Source organism: Marmota flaviventris, chromosome 7, assembly GCF_047511675.1.
Source record: "Marmota flaviventris isolate mMarFla1 chromosome 7, mMarFla1.hap1, whole genome shotgun sequence".
NCBI classification, from domain to species: Eukaryota; Metazoa; Chordata; class Mammalia; order Rodentia; family Sciuridae; genus Marmota; species Marmota flaviventris.
In genome coordinates, this window is record NC_092504.1 from 129,071,411 (window position 1) to 129,091,527 (window position 20,117).

General features: G+C 44.4%; 1 protein-coding gene across 1 annotated transcript in view; it reads right to left on the reverse strand.

The window, feature by feature from the left end:
- Nucleotides 1-3,353: 3,353 nt before the first annotated feature.
- Nucleotides 3,354-20,117, reverse strand: part of Noct (nocturnin) — a 29,849-nt gene continuing 13,085 nt past the window's right edge. The window contains exons 2-3 of the mRNA XM_027926750.2: nt 6,645-6,914; nt 3,354-5,671 (exon numbers count right to left, since the gene is read on the reverse strand). Of these exons, the coding sequence (XP_027782551.1) occupies nt 4,836-5,671; nt 6,645-6,914 (1,106 nt within the window). The 3' untranslated portion in view covers nt 3,354-4,835. The remainder of the gene's footprint in view (nt 5,672-6,644; nt 6,915-20,117) is intronic.

Here is a 20,117-nt window from a genome sequence, read left to right on the forward strand (position 1 = left end):
AGTAGCTGGGATTACAGGCATTTGCCACCGCACCCATCTCACAAATGGAATTTTAAAATGTTGCAGAATTTGCTGGGTGATTTCTTCAGGTACACCAAAGATTTGTTTCTCATAATATATAATATGCCAGGTGAGGTCAGATTGGGGGTCACATGTGAGTATCAGGAGGCTGGGAAGACTTGAATTTTGAATGATAGAAGATTTAAAACAGCTATGTGGCAAATGACTAAAAAAAAGTGCTTGTCTTATTCTTTAAAATATAGGTAAGAAGCTGGGCAGGGTGGTGCATGCCTGTAATTCCATTTGCTGGGATGATAGAGGCAGGAGGATCACAAATTTGAGATCAGCCTTAGCAATTTAGTGAGACCCTAAAAATAGAGCATGAAAAATAAAAACCAAGGTTCAGGGGGTGGCCAGGGAAAAGCTGCTATTCTGAAGGCCCAAGTGGCTACAAGAGGAAGAGGACATGGAACGGGACATGGAAACATCTTCCAAAAACGAAGATGATTTTCTCTGTTGAACAGAACTTTTGCCCTTCTTTTTTCTTTTAGATTATCTGAATTCATCAGGGTAGGTGGCTGTATGTATGTCCTAGGTTTTGTTTTGTTTATTGACATCTTTCTCTTTAGATCAGAGGAAATGTCAAACTAAATTTGGTTATTTTGTTTTTTGAGAAAAAAAAATTAAAGGGGTTGAGGGTACGGTTCAGTGCCCTGGGTTCAATCCCCAGTACTGAAAAAAAAATTTTTTTAAATGCTGTGAATAAATAATAAAAGTTAATAAAAAATAGAAGAAACTAGGCAAGAAAAAGGGTGGTAAAGAAAATTAATATGCAGAATGCATGCGGACAAATGTTATACAATGTTTAAAATTCAGCTATTAACTTTGGTTTCAGAGTACATCTTCCTTGCCAAAGCAAAAACAATCAGTCGAGATCCACCTAGTCCAAGTTCACCAGATGCTTAGAGGCAGCCAGGCTCTGTCAGGACTGTCAGGAGGCAGGGCTTCCACTGCACTCTCCTTTTAACGTGAATGTTTTCTCGGAAATGAGGTTTCCAAAGAAGTCTGGGACCTGCAGCTGTGGGTATTCATTCAAAGCAGGTATTTCTACATTACAAACCAAAGCAGGATTGACAGAGTCTCTCAAGACTTAAGAACTAACTCAAAACTGCAAATTTCTTGCCATTCTATCAGCCCCTCACCTATTTTGGGCTTAAATTTCTACAACACTATTGATCCTGATCTTTCAAAATGGTTATTCTCTTTGGCCAAAAACAGGTGTGGTTAGGACACAAAGCACAGGGTCATTCTTTCCCTCTCACTTTGAACCTTAAGTATTATTATCCAATGGCTTACATATGAATGTATTAACTTCTCTTTTTTGTGGTACTGGTGATTAAACTCAGCAGCACTTTACCACTGAGCTACATCCAGAGCTCTTTCTATGGTATTGCTGAGGCTGGCCTCAAATTTGTGATCCTTTTGCCTCAGCCTCCCAAGTCACTGGGATTACAGGTGTACACCACAATGCACATAATTCATAATCCTTTGTGGATATCTCACAGGAAGGTAGATTCAATGAGAAAGCCAAGGCCTTACAGATGGGGTTGTTTAGGGTCACAATGCTGCCTTTAAAGGATAGCCTGTGTACCCCTTGACATGACTTTTCTCCTCTTATTTGGGGAGGGGGGATAGTAGAGGATAGGAAAGGCAGCAGAATACAACAGACACTAGTATGGCAATATGTAAATCAATGGATGTGTAACTGATGTGATTCTGCAATCTGTATATGGGGTAAAAATGGGAGCTCATAACCCACTTGAATCAAATTGTGAAATATGATATATCAAGAACTATGTAATGTTTTGAACAGCCAACAATAAAAAATTTAAAAAAAAAAAGCTCAACACCCAGGCCACCACCATTCGGCTGGTGACTGTTTTGCAGTTAACGAACTCCTTGCTCCCTATAATACCACTCTGCCCTCCATTTGTACTCACTGAGGCTAAGGGAACATGGTGAAGGGGGACAAAGCAAGCACTTTGGAGTCAAGATGGACATGGGTTTGAATCCTCAGCTACTTTTTTTTTTAATACCACTGAGTTACATCCCCAGCCTTTTTATATTTTATTTGGAAACAGAGTCTCACTAAGTTGCTTGGGGCCTTGACAAGTTACTGAAGCTGGCTTTGAACTCGTGATCTTCCTGCCTCAGCCTCCAGAGCTACAGGGATTACACTGCACCAAGCCCTCAACTCTTACTGCCACATTGCTCAAATTATTTGGCCTTTTGTTTTAATCATATGCAAAGAACTAAATGTAAGGAACTCAGCTTCTAAGACTTATTTTAATAGTAATCAAATTGTATGAAATAAAAAAGGAAAAGCAGAGTCTGGGGATGTGGCTCATGGTCAAGTGCCTCTGGGTTCAATCCCTGGTACCAAAAAAAGCAAAAGGGCTAGGGATATATAGCTCAGTTGGTAGAGTGCTTGCCTTGCAGGCACAAGGCCCTGGGTTCAATCCCCAACACCACATACACACACACACTGGAAAACCAGGACCAAAAAGTACCTAGGAATGGAATGGGAGGAATCTATGCATAGAACCTACTTAAAATTTTAGAATCTATATTTAGTGCTGTGCAACAATTTGTTAACTTACCATTATACCTTCAGCAAAGCTGTCACAAAAACAGACTTACAAGACACACTCAAAACATGAAATGCAACACAAGATTGATATATTCTTCCAAAATTCTCAGACCAGAATGCTCACTTAATTATACTTCAAATGAAGACAAGAAAATGCAAACAACAGAAGCATTTCATTAAAGTAAACATTCAGCCTCCTGCCACAAGTTGCACAGTGGGTTTATCTCAATCTCCTTACCTTATTTTGTTCACTTACTGATATTTCCAGAAACCTTTTTGCCCAGTGGTCTTCCTACCCACCCCACATTCCCCCCAGCCCTTGCTGTTGGTGATACTTGAAGTTCTAAGTAATTCTGGCTTTCATCCTCACCTGGATTTGCCTGCTTAAGGCTCTCGTAATTTCTCTTCAGGTTGGTCTGCTTTAGGGCAGGTAAACTGCGGAGTAAAGCACTCTGACCCTACTGTTTCTCAACAACACATGACACCAGACATCTAAGACTCTCCAGTGCCCTGGTGCAGTGGTTCTCCCTGCTTGCTCTTCTTCCCAGGTAGTCCCAGCTCTTCTATGTACAAAACCACTGAAAACCTCACTTGTTCTGAGAGTGATTCCAACTTGGAATGTTTGGATGAGCCATGCTGGGGACCTGCAGCCTGGGCACTGAGGGACCACATAAGCAAATCCTGGGTGCTACCGAGCCACAGCCACAGAAACCAGGGCGTGCCCACTGTGATGTGAGGTTCCACGTAGCAGTGGCTAGAGCGGATCACCACGTGACCACATCAAGAATCAATCTGCTCCCAGATTCTTTTTGAACTAAAAAGACAAGACATCAACAGCACAAGCTTTAAAAGGCCATTTATTAATCTTAAATATTTACAACTCATACAATAAAATATGTACCAGTTTACTCCTGATGGGTTATGTTGTTTGGAAGAGGCTTTACCTGTTATCTTTATCACTTTTATTTCTGATGGTTAAGAATTGTGGGTTATCTTTTAACTTCTTACATTCTTCTTCGTAGATGTTTTAAACCACAGTCATCTGGCTTTCCTAGGAAATTTCTATGACAGCCCAATTAGAAGCTTTCTATAAAGTTTCCCATCTTTGTAATCTTAGCAGCTCAGGAGGCTGAGGCAAGAGGACCACAAATTTTGAGGCCAGCCTGGGTAACTCAGAAAGACTCTGTCTCAAAACAAAAAAGAAAAAGGGCTGGGGATGTAGCTCAGTGGTAAAGCACATTTGCGCTCAATCGCCAGTACCAAAAACAAAACAAAGAACCCAAAACAGATACAAAACAAAATAGCCTTCACATCTCTGAAAAGAAGGTCCCCCTGGCTTTCTTAGCCAGGGCCACATAATAGCTCCTAAATAATCATGGTTAAAGCACATTCCAACACAAAATGATGATACTGACTAACTTTCAAATGTATATGACTATTATCCCAATGGAAAAAGGACAATACCCAGCAGTGATTAAATAATGGAAAACTAACTGGAATTTCTTCAAGAAACACAATGGGAAACATAGAGGCAGAGAGAGCAGTATTGGTGAAGAGCGCATCAGTCCCCATATTCAGACTTAGATAACACCCTCCCCACCCTCCAGGCTGAACAGCTGCTCTGTACACGTTGTTAGGCCAGAGGGGAACATTTTAAAGCTTGAAGAAAATCACTATAAGTTACTTATAACTTGTGTCTTGCACGGTTCTAAAACGTTCATGATGCTATAATTTAGTTTTACATGAAGATATAAAAATAATAAATATTGCCATGCATATCTTGATGACATTTGAAAAACTCACAAATAAATAACTTGAAACGCGCTCTAGCGAGATTTTCCTACATACTGAGTGTTCGCTATGGAGGAGGCGAGCAAGCCCGCAAGTTTCTAAGCATTTGCAAACTGAGAAGCTTCAAGCGAGCCCAGCTGAATGCCCTTAAATGACAGATCCAAAGGGAATGCTCAGGAGGGAGGACAGAGAAGCCGAAACTGGAGTGCAAACAGCTTTTTTGCTACAGGTTTTCATTGAAAAGTTTCGTGAACTAACGGGATCTTCCCAAGGGCATGCTGGAAAGGCAGGAAGGGAGCAGAGCCTGGGGACCCTCCTCAGGCAACTTCCTCTCCTATTCAGTTTCCGGAACATCCCTGGTTAAGACTCCTGTGATTAAAGGCCAGATGAGCTTTCATAGAAGTGCGTCGGGTTCCTCGTTAAAGCTGAAGTCACACACCAGAGAGAGGTGGTCGGAGGGGTAGTTGAAGGAGGGGAGCCGGTTGGGCCCGATCTGCTCCTCGGTGAGCAGGTCCAGCGCCGAGCGCACGCTCAGCGCGTGCCTCGAGTACCAGATGTAATCCAGGGTGTGCCTGCACTCGCCCGAGGTCCGGATCTTCCAGGTGGTGTACGGGGGCTCCGACTGCCCGTCGGCGCTCAGCAGCTTGTAGGCGCTGTTCAGGTTGAGGCTGGAGGACGCGAAGTGCTTGTAGACCTCTTCGGTGGGCTCCGCGTTGAAGTCCCCGCAGACAATCAGGGGAATCTTGGCCCCTTGGGTGATGTTCTGCAGGTTCTGGAGAAGGTCACAGCCCTGGGCCGACCGAAACCGCTCCCAGCCAGTGCGAGCTTTCAAGTGGGTGACGGCGATGCAGAACTGTCGTCCTGATTCTTTGCACTCCAGGGTCTGAGCAATGGCCACCTGGTTGGTTTTCAGCGTCATGGCCGTCAGCCTGATATTGGCACTGTTGACCAGCTTGAATCGGTTCTGGAGAAAAAATAAGGCACAGCCATCTGGTCCATTGTTGTGTTCAACGTCCAGACAAGGTGACCAGGGCTTTGGGAAGAAGGTGCCTTGATAGCCCAGTCGACTGAGGAGTGGATGGAAGGTGTCAAAATAGTGGTCCACCTCTTGCAGGCACAGTATGTCCGGCTGGTAGGCGAGGATTTCCTCCAGGATGAGACATTTCCTCTCTTCCCACTTGAGAGCTTCAACAGGGCATTGTACAAAGTTGTCCTTGCCCTCTCCAAGTGCTGTAAAGAAAGAGCCAGTCAGTTGACAGCTACTACAGAACCATGACTTCAAGGTAGCCGGAGGCTCCTGAGGTCAGGTCCACTCCAGGCTTCTGCTTTAGATGCCCTGGGTGGTTCTTCTCAGTCTACACTCCACTAATCCCCCCAAATTAAATAACCTCTTAGCATCTAGATGAAGCAAGCAACTGACTTCTTTTATATCAAACTATTTTTTTTTTAAAAACTATATTCCAAACTAAAAGATCTTTGGTTTCAGCTTTAGTTAGAGAACTGTTCTTTGCCATCCATTTCAATTTGTCAAATGAAATAAATATATCTTACTCTATACATTAGTTTTAACACTGACTATAATAAAGCCATGTGAACTGATTTAGACGCTACTCAGAATGAACTTTAAATGGGTACTTTTCCTACTTATGAAGGAATACTTGGAAAAAAAGAAAAGAATCAAAGATTGGTAAAGTCAGCATATTTCCTTCTTTTCCAGAAGCTAAAGACATACATGCATCCATAAATAAATGGGGCCTTGTTTCTTTTCCTTACAATGTCTACTGCTACATAAAAGGCAATGTACAGAAGATTGATTGACACATCTGTTTTTTAATTCAGCAGAATCAGGAAAGGAGACCTTTCTACAGTAACAAAATATTTCAATGAACAGAGAGCTGAAGCTACATCTTTTTGGTCTCCAGTTATACAGCTGAGAATGAATTGGAAACGAGTCACAAAAACACCTAGGCTCCTCCACCCCAGTTCTGTCTCCTGCACAAAATTCTCCATATTACCCCGCCAATGCCACCTAACAGCGATGGACTGGAAGCTGGAGGCAACAGGCTTAAGGATCTTCTATTAAGTTGCCTGATAAAAGACAGTCACCCCTTCCTTCCACACATCTCCCCTGCACACAGACACCAGAGCACTGAGCATGTGCAGAAGCAGAAAGGAAGTCACAGCACAGAAGCATCAGGCATACCTTGGGCGAGGATGTTCCATTGCATGACCCTAATGGGTGGGTGGCTACTGGGGCAATCTGTCCTCAGATCCACAAAGTCCCTCTGGAACCGGGGAGGTCGAGTATGCAGGACAGCCCTGCACTCCTCGAGAAGCTCTTTAGGATCAATGGGCTCCAGATGTTCTGGGTCAGGTGACACCAAGTACTCTGGGTGCTGAGAGGCAGCGCTGCTGTTCAGTGTCTTGGCGAGAGCACTATAAAGTCTGCTCGTGCCGTTTCCCATGGAACACACTACGGGAGAGGAAAGCACAGTTACATCAGCTCCTGACCCTGCTTTCTCCTGCCTCAGCTGAAAGGCAAGCAGTTATGTCTGGACCAACTGGGAGCTCAGTGGGCAATGGTGCCACATTCAGGTGCAAAGCCAGTTCTACAGGTCAACTGAAGGAGCTTCCAGGTTCCCGCTTTCCACCTGGACAGGTAATTCAAATACTGTAGTTACCACCAGTCTCTGACTAATATACAATTATTTTAAGGGAAGACTACCTTGACCTTGATGGTCTCTTCTATCCTAGGATTTGTCTTTATGATTTATAACTCTGGTCACAGCCTAACAAAACCCACATTCCTTTTTCTATAGATCATAAGAAGCCCCTGAAGACTCGTTTGTAAAGAGTGACATGTTGGGAAGCTCATGTTGACCCTGGGGAGGTGCTGGGGTATGGCAGGTTGCTGCCCTGCTCATGCCGTAAAGCAAGGGCTGAATTTACTCCACAGCCATTTCTCTTAGGTGTCAAGTGCACCATCAGGGCTTGGGCTCTCCCTAGGATTCCTATCACACTGGGCAGCATGCTCTGCAGTATCAACTGCTGGGTTTTCAAAATTCCAGAAAAGGAGCCAGCAGGTTTCCATCCAGGATGCACCTTTTCCTGACTTGCCCGCATTTCCTGAGACCTTAGAACGAGAAAGGGCGAGGAGAGGTCCAGAAAGTGCCAGCGCCTTCACACGTCTTCACACGCACTTTCTAGTGCTTTGCTTCTCAATAGATCACACTTCATTAAGGACAGAGCTCAGTCTTCAACGGGGGAGCACACAGGAAGTGACAGCCATCAGCTCGCCCTAACCATTCAATGACCCTTCTAGAAGTCGACTGTTTTCTCTTCATTTTAGTATAAACTCTCTTGAAAGACAAGTCTTTGGCAGGCTGATTGACAACCTCTCAAACCAGCAGTCAGTCAAACTCACTGAGGCAGGTCACAAAGCAAATTTGAATAGTCAAATATTCTTGACCATCAAGGTCAATAAGCCTACCATTAAGAATGTGCTCTTATCCCCCTCCTCAAAACTAAGAAACGGTACACGGGTCTTCCCAACATACATTCAGCTGTCTGGGCATCTCCAAAAAAACGCACCTATGGAACACGCGTGCACAGCTGCTTCAAGAGGGTTTGATTTCAGCATTTTAAATCCATTTTAACTGACTTGCCTGCTTACCTAGTATATGAGACCAAAGGAAGAAATTTTCTACTTGGCTGGAAATGTCACTAGAAGTTTGTCCAAGGAGGCCCCAAAAAGGGGGACCTCAACTCAAGATGACAGGGCCCTGGACATATGTAACAGGTAGGTGTGGTGGCACGCACCTGTAATCCCAGTGACTCAAGAGGCCATGTAAACAGCAGAATCTCAAATTGAAGGCTAGCCTGGGCAACTTAGCAAGAGCCTGTCTCAACATAAAAAGTAAAAATAAAAAGGGCCTTGGAATGTAGCTCGGTGGTAAGGAAACCCTGGGTTCGATCCCTAGTACTGCAAAAAAGGAAAAAATAATTTCAACATGAGTCATATTAAGGCACAAGAGATTTATTGAAAATGCAAGTGTTGGTAGTCAGTGGGACAGCAGCTGGCCTGGACAGGAGGTGGAGCCAGGGCAGGGTCAGGCCACTTGGCACCATTTTGCCCTGTGCTTGGGCGCTGCCCTGCCTCTTGCTCCTCTGCAGGCTAGGATATGGCCACAAGGACACAGCAGGGATGCCTGAGTCGCTGCTTTAGCATTCCAAGGCTTCATGGGTGATTACTGCAGGCCAATGGTTCATGGGCACCTATTTTGTGAGATGTGGTATTTCTCTGTACCCCCAAATACCTATCTCATCCATACCACTTTCAAACTCTTTCTTCTTGGTGACTGGGGTGTAGCTCCACGGGAGAGTACTTTTCTAGCCTGTGTGAGCCCATGGGTTCAATCCCCAGCAAAAAAAAATACCACAGAGCTGACACCTTTGTGGCTCCTGAGAGTGGTCTTCAGATCTGCAGCAGCAGCAGGTGCACTGAGATCGTGGTGCCCAAACTGTGTGCCAAGGAGCGCCAGGGCCCCAGTGCAAACTCAAAAGGGCACCGTGGTATATTTTCAAGATGAGACAAATTGTAATGCCGGACATCTGTCAAGCTGCGGGCATGCTACCAACGTGAAGCAGACGGGTTTCAACAGCATGGCTCTACATTCCTCTGGATGACATTATGTCTTTGCCAAGCTGTGCTTTGGGGCTGTTATGACATAGAGGGAGGACAATGAAATACAACTTTAATCTAAAAAAATCCCTCCCTAGGCCAGCTCTCTCTCTCAAGCCTGTCACGCCCCAAGTAGTTTTTCTTCCAGGCCCATCACTCCCCAATTTCTGGAAAATGTGTAAATTTAAAGCTATCATAAATTCATTGACTTATAAAAATCACCTTGTGGGACTGGGGCTGTGGTGCAGTGGTAGAGCACTTGCTTGACATGTGTAAGACACTGGGTTTGATTCTCAGCACCACATATATAAAGGTTCATTGACAACTAAATATATTTTAAAAATTGCCTTGTGCATTGTTTATTAACATACATAATGAATAGATTAAACAAGAGAGATGATATTTTAAGAAACCTGTAATTAAGGGTACTTTCCAATGTTATCTACTGATCAGATAATAGAGACCATGTCAGCCTAGGGATTCAGAGAATGACCAGACCACCATAAACCTGCTTATAATCAGATTGATGTCATCTCCACACACCTTCCCATGCCCCCCCAAGTTAATTTTAAAAGAGGAGCTGGGAACCCCAAATCCATCTCTTACTTTCTAGATGGCCCACATTTGCCCTTGAATGTCTCTATATTCCTAAATTATATCTGTGTCTCTAGTTGATATACCCTTAAGATCATTTCTGCATGTTCTGTCAAGAGCCAAGAACTCTACTTGTCTTAAGTTGAAGTCTCCTTCTCTGGGAACTCCTCAGTCTCTCCAGTGGCAGTTATTGTGATAAAAAGAAAGTATCATGCAAAAATGAATGTGAAAAGGGGTGATGCTGTCCAACAGGAGTCCAGTATTTGAGGGTTGGAGAGGGATGTAGCTCAGTGGTAGAGCCATGGCCTACTGTGAGACCCTGGGCTTGATCCCCAGCACAGGGAAGAAAAGAGCAAGCCTGACATTCGAGGAATTAGGGAAAGTCAGAAAAACTATCCTGAACCACATCTCCTTCTATCAATCTGGACAAGTTAGAAAAATCAATTCCAGATTAAAAGAAAAAAGATAACAGAACATCATTCAGAAGATGCCCAGAGGCAAATCAAACTGTGCCCTAGTTAAAAGTGAACTAAAGGTCATTTAAGAAAATGATACAAAGTATGAAAAAGTATTCCAAATCAGAATTAGAAACCCAGAAATGAAACCCAGCAGACATACAGCCCACAAATTCATCTTTACCAGCTGTGGCTTAGGTAATTTTTCCTTATAATGTCAAACTGATTTTATAACCTTTGTAAATCAGAATAGAATTCCTATGGTGTCAGTAAAGTATTCTGTATTTAGATTAAATTATTTCCTTTAAGAAAGAGAAATGATTGAATGTGGTGGTGCATGAATATAATCCCAGTTACTGAGGAGGCTGAGGAAGGATGATCACAAGTCCTCAGACTTATCAACTTAGAGACCCTGTCTAAAAGTTAAAAACTAAAAAGGCTCAGATATGATGGTATACGCCTGTAATCTCAGCAACTCGGGAGGCTGAGGCAGGAGGCCCTAAACAACCTAGCAAGGCCCTGTCTTTAAAAAAAGTGTGTGTGTGTGTGTGTGTGTGTGTGTGTGTAGCTCGGTATTTAAGTACCCCTGGGTTCAATCCTCAGGCCCCTCCCAAAATAAAAAGGGCTGGGCATGTGGCTTAATCATAGAGCACCTCTGGGTTCAATCCTTAGTACTAAAAATAAATAAATAAAATTAAAAAATAAAAATGAAAAAAAGAATGTGAGAGAAACTGACAAATACTGAAAATAAGCAAAATCGATCCCTTGAAGATGAAAACTAATACGACTATTTCAAAGTAGTTAAAAACTAGATATTGGAAACAACAACACATGCCTGAGAATATCAACCTAGAGTGACCAACGAGTGGATTGCAAAGAATATGAAAAACATTCTTAGGCATCAAGGTAACAAGAGCAAGCAACTTAATAAGGACAATTTGTGTATCATCACACTTCAATTGTACAGTTTTATGCTTGAAGAACATGAAATAACATGTTTAATACCCATAAAGAAAAAACGTGAGCCAAGGATTTTATATCCAGCAAAACTGGCACCCTGTCTCCAGGAGCTGTAATCAGAAACTTGCTAAAGTGGCGGTGGGCAAATTGCAGCCAGGTCTTTTTGCACAAGTTTTTAAGCTGAAAACAGTTCTCACCCCCCACCCCCAGTACTGGTGGTTGAATGGAGGGCCTCATGCATGCCAGGCAAGCGCCTACCATTGAGCCTCACTGCAGTCCTTTTTATTTTTTTGGTTTACAATGCCTAACTATTTATCATCTAGCCCTTTTCAGAAAAATTTTGCCATCCCTAGAATTAGAGAACAAATCTGAGGGCTGGGGATGTGGCTCAAGCAGTAGCGGCTCGCCTGGCATGCGTGCGGCCCGAGTTCGATCCTCAGCACCACATACAAACAAAGATGCTGTGTCCGCCGAAAACTAAAAAATAAATATTAAAAATTCTCTCTCTCTCTAAAAAGAAAAAAGAAAAAAAGAGAACAAATCTGAGATCAAAATGACCTGAGATGATGGTATATAACATGTAGCTTCTCAGAAAAAAAATCAAGTCTAAACCAGGCTCAAAGGAAGAGTATAATATGGGAAGGTTACAAGACACAACAAGGGACATGTAAAGATTTAGTCACCAAATGGGGTGGGGGGGCAGAATGAGGAACTAAAAAGTCCTAAAATTGTTTTTAGCGGCCCTGAGCAGTGGTAGTGGTATTGCTATTCTGAGACTGTCGTGTATACATGAGAGGAGGCAAAGGTGATGTGCTGGTGTCCTCACTGCTGGCTTGTTGTGGGGCTGGGGTGGGTATGCACTGAATAGGCTGTAGCTATAACACTCAAAGGAAAACATCCAGCCAGCTCACCTTACACTCACAGCAGATTATCAAGTCTGATCAACCAACCTATTTGTGATGCGGCCTCTGGAAGACCTTCTAGTGGTTTTCAGAAATTAAATCTACCTCAAAGACAAAGTTTGAGATGAATCAAAACATGAAGAACACACAGCAGTCTGACAAGTATTAAGGCCTCTATGGGATAGACAAAAATGGAGTCCAGTCCCAGGAGGATCGAATGGGAAATGCAACTAGAACAGATGGAAACATTTCAAATCTGTTTGTGGGCTCTTCATATACCATCTTCATTACAGGCATCAGAGACATCTTTCTATGAACAAAGTTGGATGTTTCATCCAGAGTGACTACTGTTCCCATCATATTGTGACCCAGAATGGACAATTTCTATTGGGTGTGATTCTACCACTCAGGTATGAAATAATGCCCTGGAGTTTGTCTTCAGAAAGTTTTGCTGCATGGGTGCGGTGGCACACTCCTGCAATCCCAGCAACTAGGAAGGCTGAGGCAGGAGGACTGCAAGTTCAAAGCCAGCCTCAGCAGCATAGGCAGATCCTGTGTCAAAATTAAAAAATAAGGGCTGGGGATGTGGCTCAGTAGTTAAGTGCCCCCGAGTCCAACCCCAGTATCCTCTTACCAAAAAAAAAAAAGTTTCACGGGCCTCACTGTATGATGCACACCTGAGATCCCAGCCACTCAGAGGCTGAGGGAAGCTGATTACTGAACTGACCTGTTGCATGATGAGCATGTTATGAAGACGGAGACACAGACGGTCCTCATGCAGCCTCCTGGAAGGTCTGCTCAGGGCCAGGCTGTGCTCCCTGCACTTCAGCCACTGTCCAATCTTAATCTAATCTAATGCCACAGTCCTTGAGGATCATCTCCAGGCAGCATGTGGGGTAATTTTACATTCTTACTCCCTGAGTTCTGGGAAGGGCACGCCATGCCAATAAAACTCGTGCTAAATCTTTCCCCCACGAAGTTAATAAGTGGTGAATGGGCATCACCTCTGATCTAATGAAACAAAAATGCAACTCTTCAGATGGCCAGAACACGATAAGGCTAAAGCAATTAGGATGATGAAGAGTAACCAGAACAAGACTTCAAAGAAGCAGATGAAGACAGGGGACCTGCGCAGGCCCATGCACGTCAGTGCTGTGCCGGTCACCTGCAGCCACGCCCATCCGTGCCTTACTAACTGCACTCATTTTTTCCAAATATTTCAATGACCACTGTGTGACACACTACTCCAGCCTCCTGGAGACACATTAGTGAACAAAACAGACCGAACTCTCTGTCCTCACTGAGCTGTGTCCTAGTGGGGAGAGACAATACCGTATTAAGAGATGAAAAGCTAACAATAACCCTGCATGATTTTTTCAAAAGATCAAATAAAATCTCTCCCCTCTCGTCTCCCCTCTAACCATATGTAATTTGTCATATGGAGAAAAAGAAGGAGAAAGGATAAGGAACCCTAGTGGACAGAGCAGTGCCATTTTACATGCTATGCCCTTAGTGGCCTCAACAAAAGAAGGCATTTGAGCAGAGAACAGAGACTATAAGGAAGTGGCCTCCTGGTGCAAGAGCCCTGGCAGAGGAAGAGCAGGCGGGAGCTCAGAAGGGGCACCTGGGCAATCTGAGGAGGAGGGTTAGCACAGCCAATCAGGAGGGGAGGTCAGCCAGGCAGCATGGCCGAGGGCTGCAGGCCACTGGGGCCCTAAGGCCTACCAGGTCCAGAGGTCAGCCAGTGGCACAGGCGGCCACCCTGCCAAGCACAAGACAAAGTAACCAGAGTGCCACCAGGACTGGTCAACTGAGGCGCAGATGGGGAGGGCCTCGTGAAGGGGCATCACCTAAACCAAGAGGGTGGCAGCGCAGCACCATGGTGGAGCATGAACCATGAGCCACCGACACATGTTCTGGCTGACACTCACTGGCTGATGGATTTAAAAACACCCTGCATTGTAGGGAGATGAGGAGAATCCACTGGGGGACACTCACAGCAGTCAAGGTGCAGGGATTCGGTGGTGGCAGTGAAAGTGGTCGATTTCTGCACAAGGCTTGAGGAGTCGGCAAGTTTTGTGGGTGACTTGGACATAGTTCGTGATAGGAAAAGCAGTCAAAAGGCTGGCCAAGGCCTCTGGCCGAGCACAGGACAAGGACGTTGCCATGACAGTGACAGGAAGACCTGGTCTGCAGAAGGGTCTGCAGAAGACAGGGTTCAGCAGCTAGTGACTGGCATTCCCAGGGGAGGTGCAAACAGACAATACACAATTGGGAGATGTTAGTGCACGGAAAAGACCCAAGTGGATCATTTTACTTATTTTTGTTTGTGGGTTGTTTGTTTTGTGGTCCTGGGATGGAACCCAGGGCCTCATGAATGCTAGGCAAGTGCTCTACCACTGGGCTACACGCCAGTCCTAAAGTGAGTTTAAGAGAAAGGAGGCCAGCTGGGTGTGGTGGCACACGCCTATAATCCCAGCAGCTTGGGAGGCTGAGACAGGAGGATCGCAAGTTCAAAGCCAGCCTCAGCAATTTAGCAAGGCCCTAAGTAACTCAGTGAGACCCTGTCTCTAATAAAATACAAAATAGGGCTGGGGATATGGCTCAGTGGTCGAGTGCCCCTGAGTTCAGCCTCTAGTACCAGAGAGAGAGAGAGAGAGAGAGAGAGAGAGAGAGAGAGATAAGGAGGGAGGGAGAGGGGAAGGAAGCCAAAGGACTGAGTTCTGGAACAGAGGGTTAGTGTAAAAATCTGCAAAGGCAATGATGACATGGCCAGAGAAGGAGAAAAAATTAGAAGCATGATTTTCTTGGAACCAAATAAAGACAGTTCATCCAAGAGAAAGTTACCACCTGCATCAAATGCTACTGACAGTTCAAGGAAAACGATGATGGAGAACCAGAAACACTGGAAAAACTCCAGAAACACTGGGGACTCTGGTGACATTAACAATAGCAGTTTTTTACTTTGGTGGAGTTGTGAGGAGAAGAGTATATAAGACAGAGCAGAGAAGTTATTTTGAAGAAATTATACCTAAAAAGGAGAGAAATGGAATAGTGGCAAGGTTATTTTTTAGAATTGGCAGCTATTATACCACGTCTGCTTGCTACTGTGCACCAGAAGGAAGAGCCAAGGGCAGGGGGCTTGACTCCTATGATGCAGTGAGGGAGACGACAAATTCCCTCCCCCAAAGCAACTACAAAAACTTGGACAAAATATCAAAACGAGTTACTTCAATTCTAGAAATGGCAGCTCTGCTGGGGCCTGGACAGCCACCGGGGCCTGGTGCTGAGAGAAGTTTCAACAGAATGCTGGTGCGTTAGGATGGCAATGGTGCTGAACAGAGAGACTCAAACTGCTGCTCCTCCATGTGTCCAATCTGGGGGGTACAGGTGGGGACTGCTGGGACCTGAACCCCTGACCTTGCGGATGCTAGGCAAGTGTTTTATCACTGAGCTACATTCCCAACACCAATCAGTGTATCCAGAAGTTTCTGGATGTTGCCAAGACAGGCAGAATATTTTTTCTATACAAAAAAGACTGCAGTTATCTGTGTAGAAACCAGAGCACGTGAGAAAGCCAGGGCACTTGAAGCAGGGACTGGGAAGTCATCAACGAGTCACAGCACAAAAAGCAGCTGAAATTCCTAGGGCGCCTCAGCCTGCCTGGGAGCAGGCATCTGCCCTTACCCCTGTCAGCGGAAGCAGGCCCCAGCAGTCTGGTCTGCATGGTATCCCCTGCCAAGTTCTGCCACACTGACTTAGCAGGCATGGCATTTTGGAAGAACTCTTTGCTACAGAATAATCAGTTTCTGTGAGTTTAATGTTCTTACCTAAAATTTTTACTTTTTATTTTTGAGCTGGCAATTTCTTTTTTCTTTTTCTTTTTTTTGAGAGAGAGAGAGAGAATTTTAATATTTATTTTTTAGTTTTTGGTGGACTCAACATCTTTGTATGTGGTGCTGAGGATCGAACCCAGGCCGCATGCATGCCAGGCCACATCCCCAGCCCCAAGCTGGCAATTTTCTTAAGTTTATAAAATGCCTCTATCTTTGGTAAACCGAGATTTTTTTTGTCTTTAGCCAAGATTAAACTCTTAGTGTGATGACAGATTTTTTACTATTTTTGCCTTGCTTTAAAAATTGTAATTTTTGTACAACTCCCTCCTTTTTATGCTTCCAGTTGTAGAATTTATGATCTGAGGGGCAAAATTACAATCATCTGAGAATCAGGGGATAGGAATTTGTTTATAGGCCTTTTATGACAACTGCCCATCCATGGTAATGCAGAAAAATTTGTAAATTTGCTGCTTCCTTTGAATTGTGGGTACATGGTGCATGCCTGTGATCCCAGCAGCTAGGGAGGCGAGAGCATCACAAGTTCAAGTCCAGTCTCAGCAACTTAGGGAGGTCCTAAGCAACTTTGCACGACTCCATCTCAAAAAACAAAAACAAAAACAAAGATACTCCCCCACTGAACTACTTCAAGAAGAGGAGTCTCTGGGGGATGTCTGTAGTGTGGATATTTTGTAAAGCCCCCATAAAAGGGTCAAAATATGCTGGGGTAGTGTAGCGATATTATAGTTGGTCCTTGAGGTGGTACTGGCTTAATTTGGGTAAGTTTACATTGGGGAGCTGCATTAGGAGCATGAGATGCTAAATGTTGTAATACTCTGCAGTAATCAGGGTAAGTAATGGCAGAGCCTGTCTCCCTCTGTGTCGGCTTGGACACAGTGTGAGGGGTCAAGCTTACACCGATGTCTTTTTTTATTTCTGAGTTTGGTTTGCTTGTATTGGTTGTTTTGCTTTTTGGAGTTTCCATAAGGAAGATTCTTGCTCGTGGGCTTGATTCCCAGGGACCAGGGCGTGCTGCAGAGCTCAGCCCCAGAGCGCACACGGAGTCCCCAAGTCCCCGCCGAGCGCTGGGGAAGATGCTCTGACCTCTTGGAGGAGTTATCCTGTTTTGCGGTTTCTTACTGGATTACACCCTTTGCAAAATACAAACACTCCACTGTGCCCTGAACAGTCGCGGTCTGGTGGCTCCTTTGTTCCCTCTCCCGAGGCTCTACTTTCCGCTCAGCTCCTGTTCTGGCCTTGGTGCCACCCGGTCCACGAGGCTCCGATGCCCTTCCCACTCATGCGCAGGGATCTGGACTTCAAAATCTCTTCCCAGTCTTGTCTGCTTCTATTTGGGGCTTAGTGACCTGCACCTGCTCCGGGCCCCTCCTGCCGTGTCGGCCCATGGGCATTGGGCATCGTCCCCTTGACCATGGGACCACACATTTCTCACGGCACTCGTGCTCATCATACATGATACCTACTGCTCCCTTTGTCCTCGTGCTCTGTGGGTGGTATCTGGCACATGGACCTGTTATTACCAGCCTGAAGCCGATGAACCCCCTCAAAGGGACCTTTAGGAAGCAGCTCTTGGTCACAGGGGTTTAACCTGGTCATTTCATGTGAATTAGCATCTCTGATTGGTAATTTTAGATTTCTTGATTAAAAACACAAATAAATTGGTTAGTTTGGGGTCATCTTTCAATAATATAGGTGTTTGAATGGAAGGATTGGAATCTGTTCTATTTGGTGCTTACTGAAAATATTTTGAATTAGTAGGTACAAATTATTGCAATTTCTTTATTGAATTCAAAAGTTTTATCAAATAACAATTTTTCAGTCTTGGGAGAAAAAAGTTATTTCAGGGCTCTGGCCATTGACCAAAAGACAAGTAAAAACTCATGAAGGTTATTGAAGAGGTAAGAACAGAGATAGTCTGACAGCTGTGCCCAGGGCCGCTCCCATTTCCTCCACCCCAGTTCTACGGGAGTAGTTTAAGTAGGGCAGGGAAGGTGTTGCATCAGTAAGTTAAAAAAATCTTTCCACACAGAAAAGCCCAAATGCTGATGGCTTCACTGTGTGAATTTGATAAAAGAGTTAAAAAATAAAAACCAGCTTAGGTGTTAGTCAAAAGATGAATAGGGGCTGGGGTTGTGGGTCAGTGGTAGAGCACTTGCCTTGCATGCGTGGGACACTGGGTTCGATCCTTTTCACCACATAAATAAATAAAGATATTGTGTCCATCTACAACTAAAAAATTTTTAAAAAAGATGAATAGATAAAGAAAGTGTGGTATACGTACACAATGGAGTTTTACTCAGACATAAAGAAGAATAAAATTATGTCATTGCAGGAAAACAGATGGAACTTGAGAGTATTATGCTAAACAAAATAAGCCACTCAGAAAGTCAAGGGTTGTGTTTCCTCTTGCATGCGGAAGTTAGAGAAAAAGGAAAAAATAGTGGGAGTGGGGTTGTGTGAAAACAGAAGGGAGACTGCCAGGTTTGGTGGTGCACACCTGTAATCCCAGCAACTCAGGAGGCTGAGGCAGGAGGACTGTAAATTCAAAGCCAGCCTCAGCAACTTAGTGAGACCCTAAGGACTTAAAAAGGATTGGGGATGTGGCTCAGTGGCTAAGCACCCCTGGATTCCATCCCCAGTACAAAAAAAAAAAAGGGTGGGGGTGGGGGTGGGGGGAGAACATTAGAAGAGAGGAAGGGAACTGGGGGAGGGAGGTAGGAAAGGAAAGGTGAGGTCCTGGGGCCTGAATATGTAACAACAAATCCCACCGTTTTATATATCATAATGTGCCAATAAAAATAACAACAATAATAAATATGACCAATCCTACACAAATTCCTATTTATTACTTCCCATGTACAGTCACTAAGGTAGACAGTTTGGCAGGTTTTTTTTTTTTTTTTTGATTTTCCATATAGTCCCAAACTCACACCCCTGTGTATTTACCAAAATTAAGTGAAAACGAACATTCACATATAAATCCATATGCAAATGTTCACAGCCTTTATTCACAACTGCCCCAAACTGGAAACAACCAAGATGCCCTTCAGCATGTGAACAGATAAACTACAGAAGATCCATAAAATAAAACTTCACAGAGACAAGGGAACAGCTGTCGACTCAAGAACATGGTGAATCTTAAATGCATTCTGTAAGTGAAAAAACCTTGATCCAAAAAGCCACATGTTGTGTGATTCATTCATGGTGTTCTGGAAAAGTCCAAGGGAAGGAAGGCAGATGGGTGGTGGCAGGGGCTGAGGAGGGAGGAGTGGCTGGCTTCAAAGGCGATGCGCAGGGGAATGTTTAGGTGAGAGAACTGCTCTGAGTAGGAACAGCATGGTGGATGTTGACTCGGTGCATGTCCAAGCCCACAGAAGAAGCCACTACAAAGAATAAACTCTAATGGATGCAAAATATAAACCAGCAGGTCCAAGGACCTTGAAAGGAAATGGAGACCCCGATGAAGGAATCTAATGATATTGCAGATACATGGACACCTTGCCAAAGTAGTTCAGGGAAAGAGGAGTTGTGAGCTCAGAAACTTTGGAAACAGTGTTTGAATGGGAAACTATATGGCTAAAGACAGAGAACGGCGCACGAGCACAGTACTCTAGTGGTAAAGCTGTTTCTGGTGGGGGAGGGAGGTAGTGATAACTCTGGAACTGCTTTACACCTACTCTGGGGATGGTGAACAAACAGGTAAATGGATAACTGTTTGGGTTGTCAGAAGTCTGTCTGCCACAGAGAGGAGTTCTAGGCAATGGAGGGAAGGCTAGAATGAACCACTTGGTACTGCGCTAAAGTAAGAGACATCAGTAGGAAGTCATGTTTACCTTACTATATAGTAGGATGTACACATAGAAATAATTATGGTGTGCATGTGTGGCTTTGTGTGTACACGTGCATTTCCTAGTTCCATTTCTTGAGAGTGAGCACCCAGTGGCAGCAAGCACACCCTGTGCCCAGATCTTGGTTTCTAATACCATTCTCAAAGACAGACAAACAGAATCTGGCTCCTTGGAGAAATGACCAGGGCAGCCGGATACAGTGGCACATGCCTGTTATCCCAGCAACTTGGGAGGCTGAGGCAGGAGGATCATAAGTTCAAGGCCAGGCCCTAGCTACTTAGTGAGATCCTGTCTCAAAATAAAAAATGAAAAGGGCTGGGGATGTGGCTCAGTCCAAAAAAAAAAGAGTAGGACAGGAAAAATAAAGATAAGCCAGACAAGG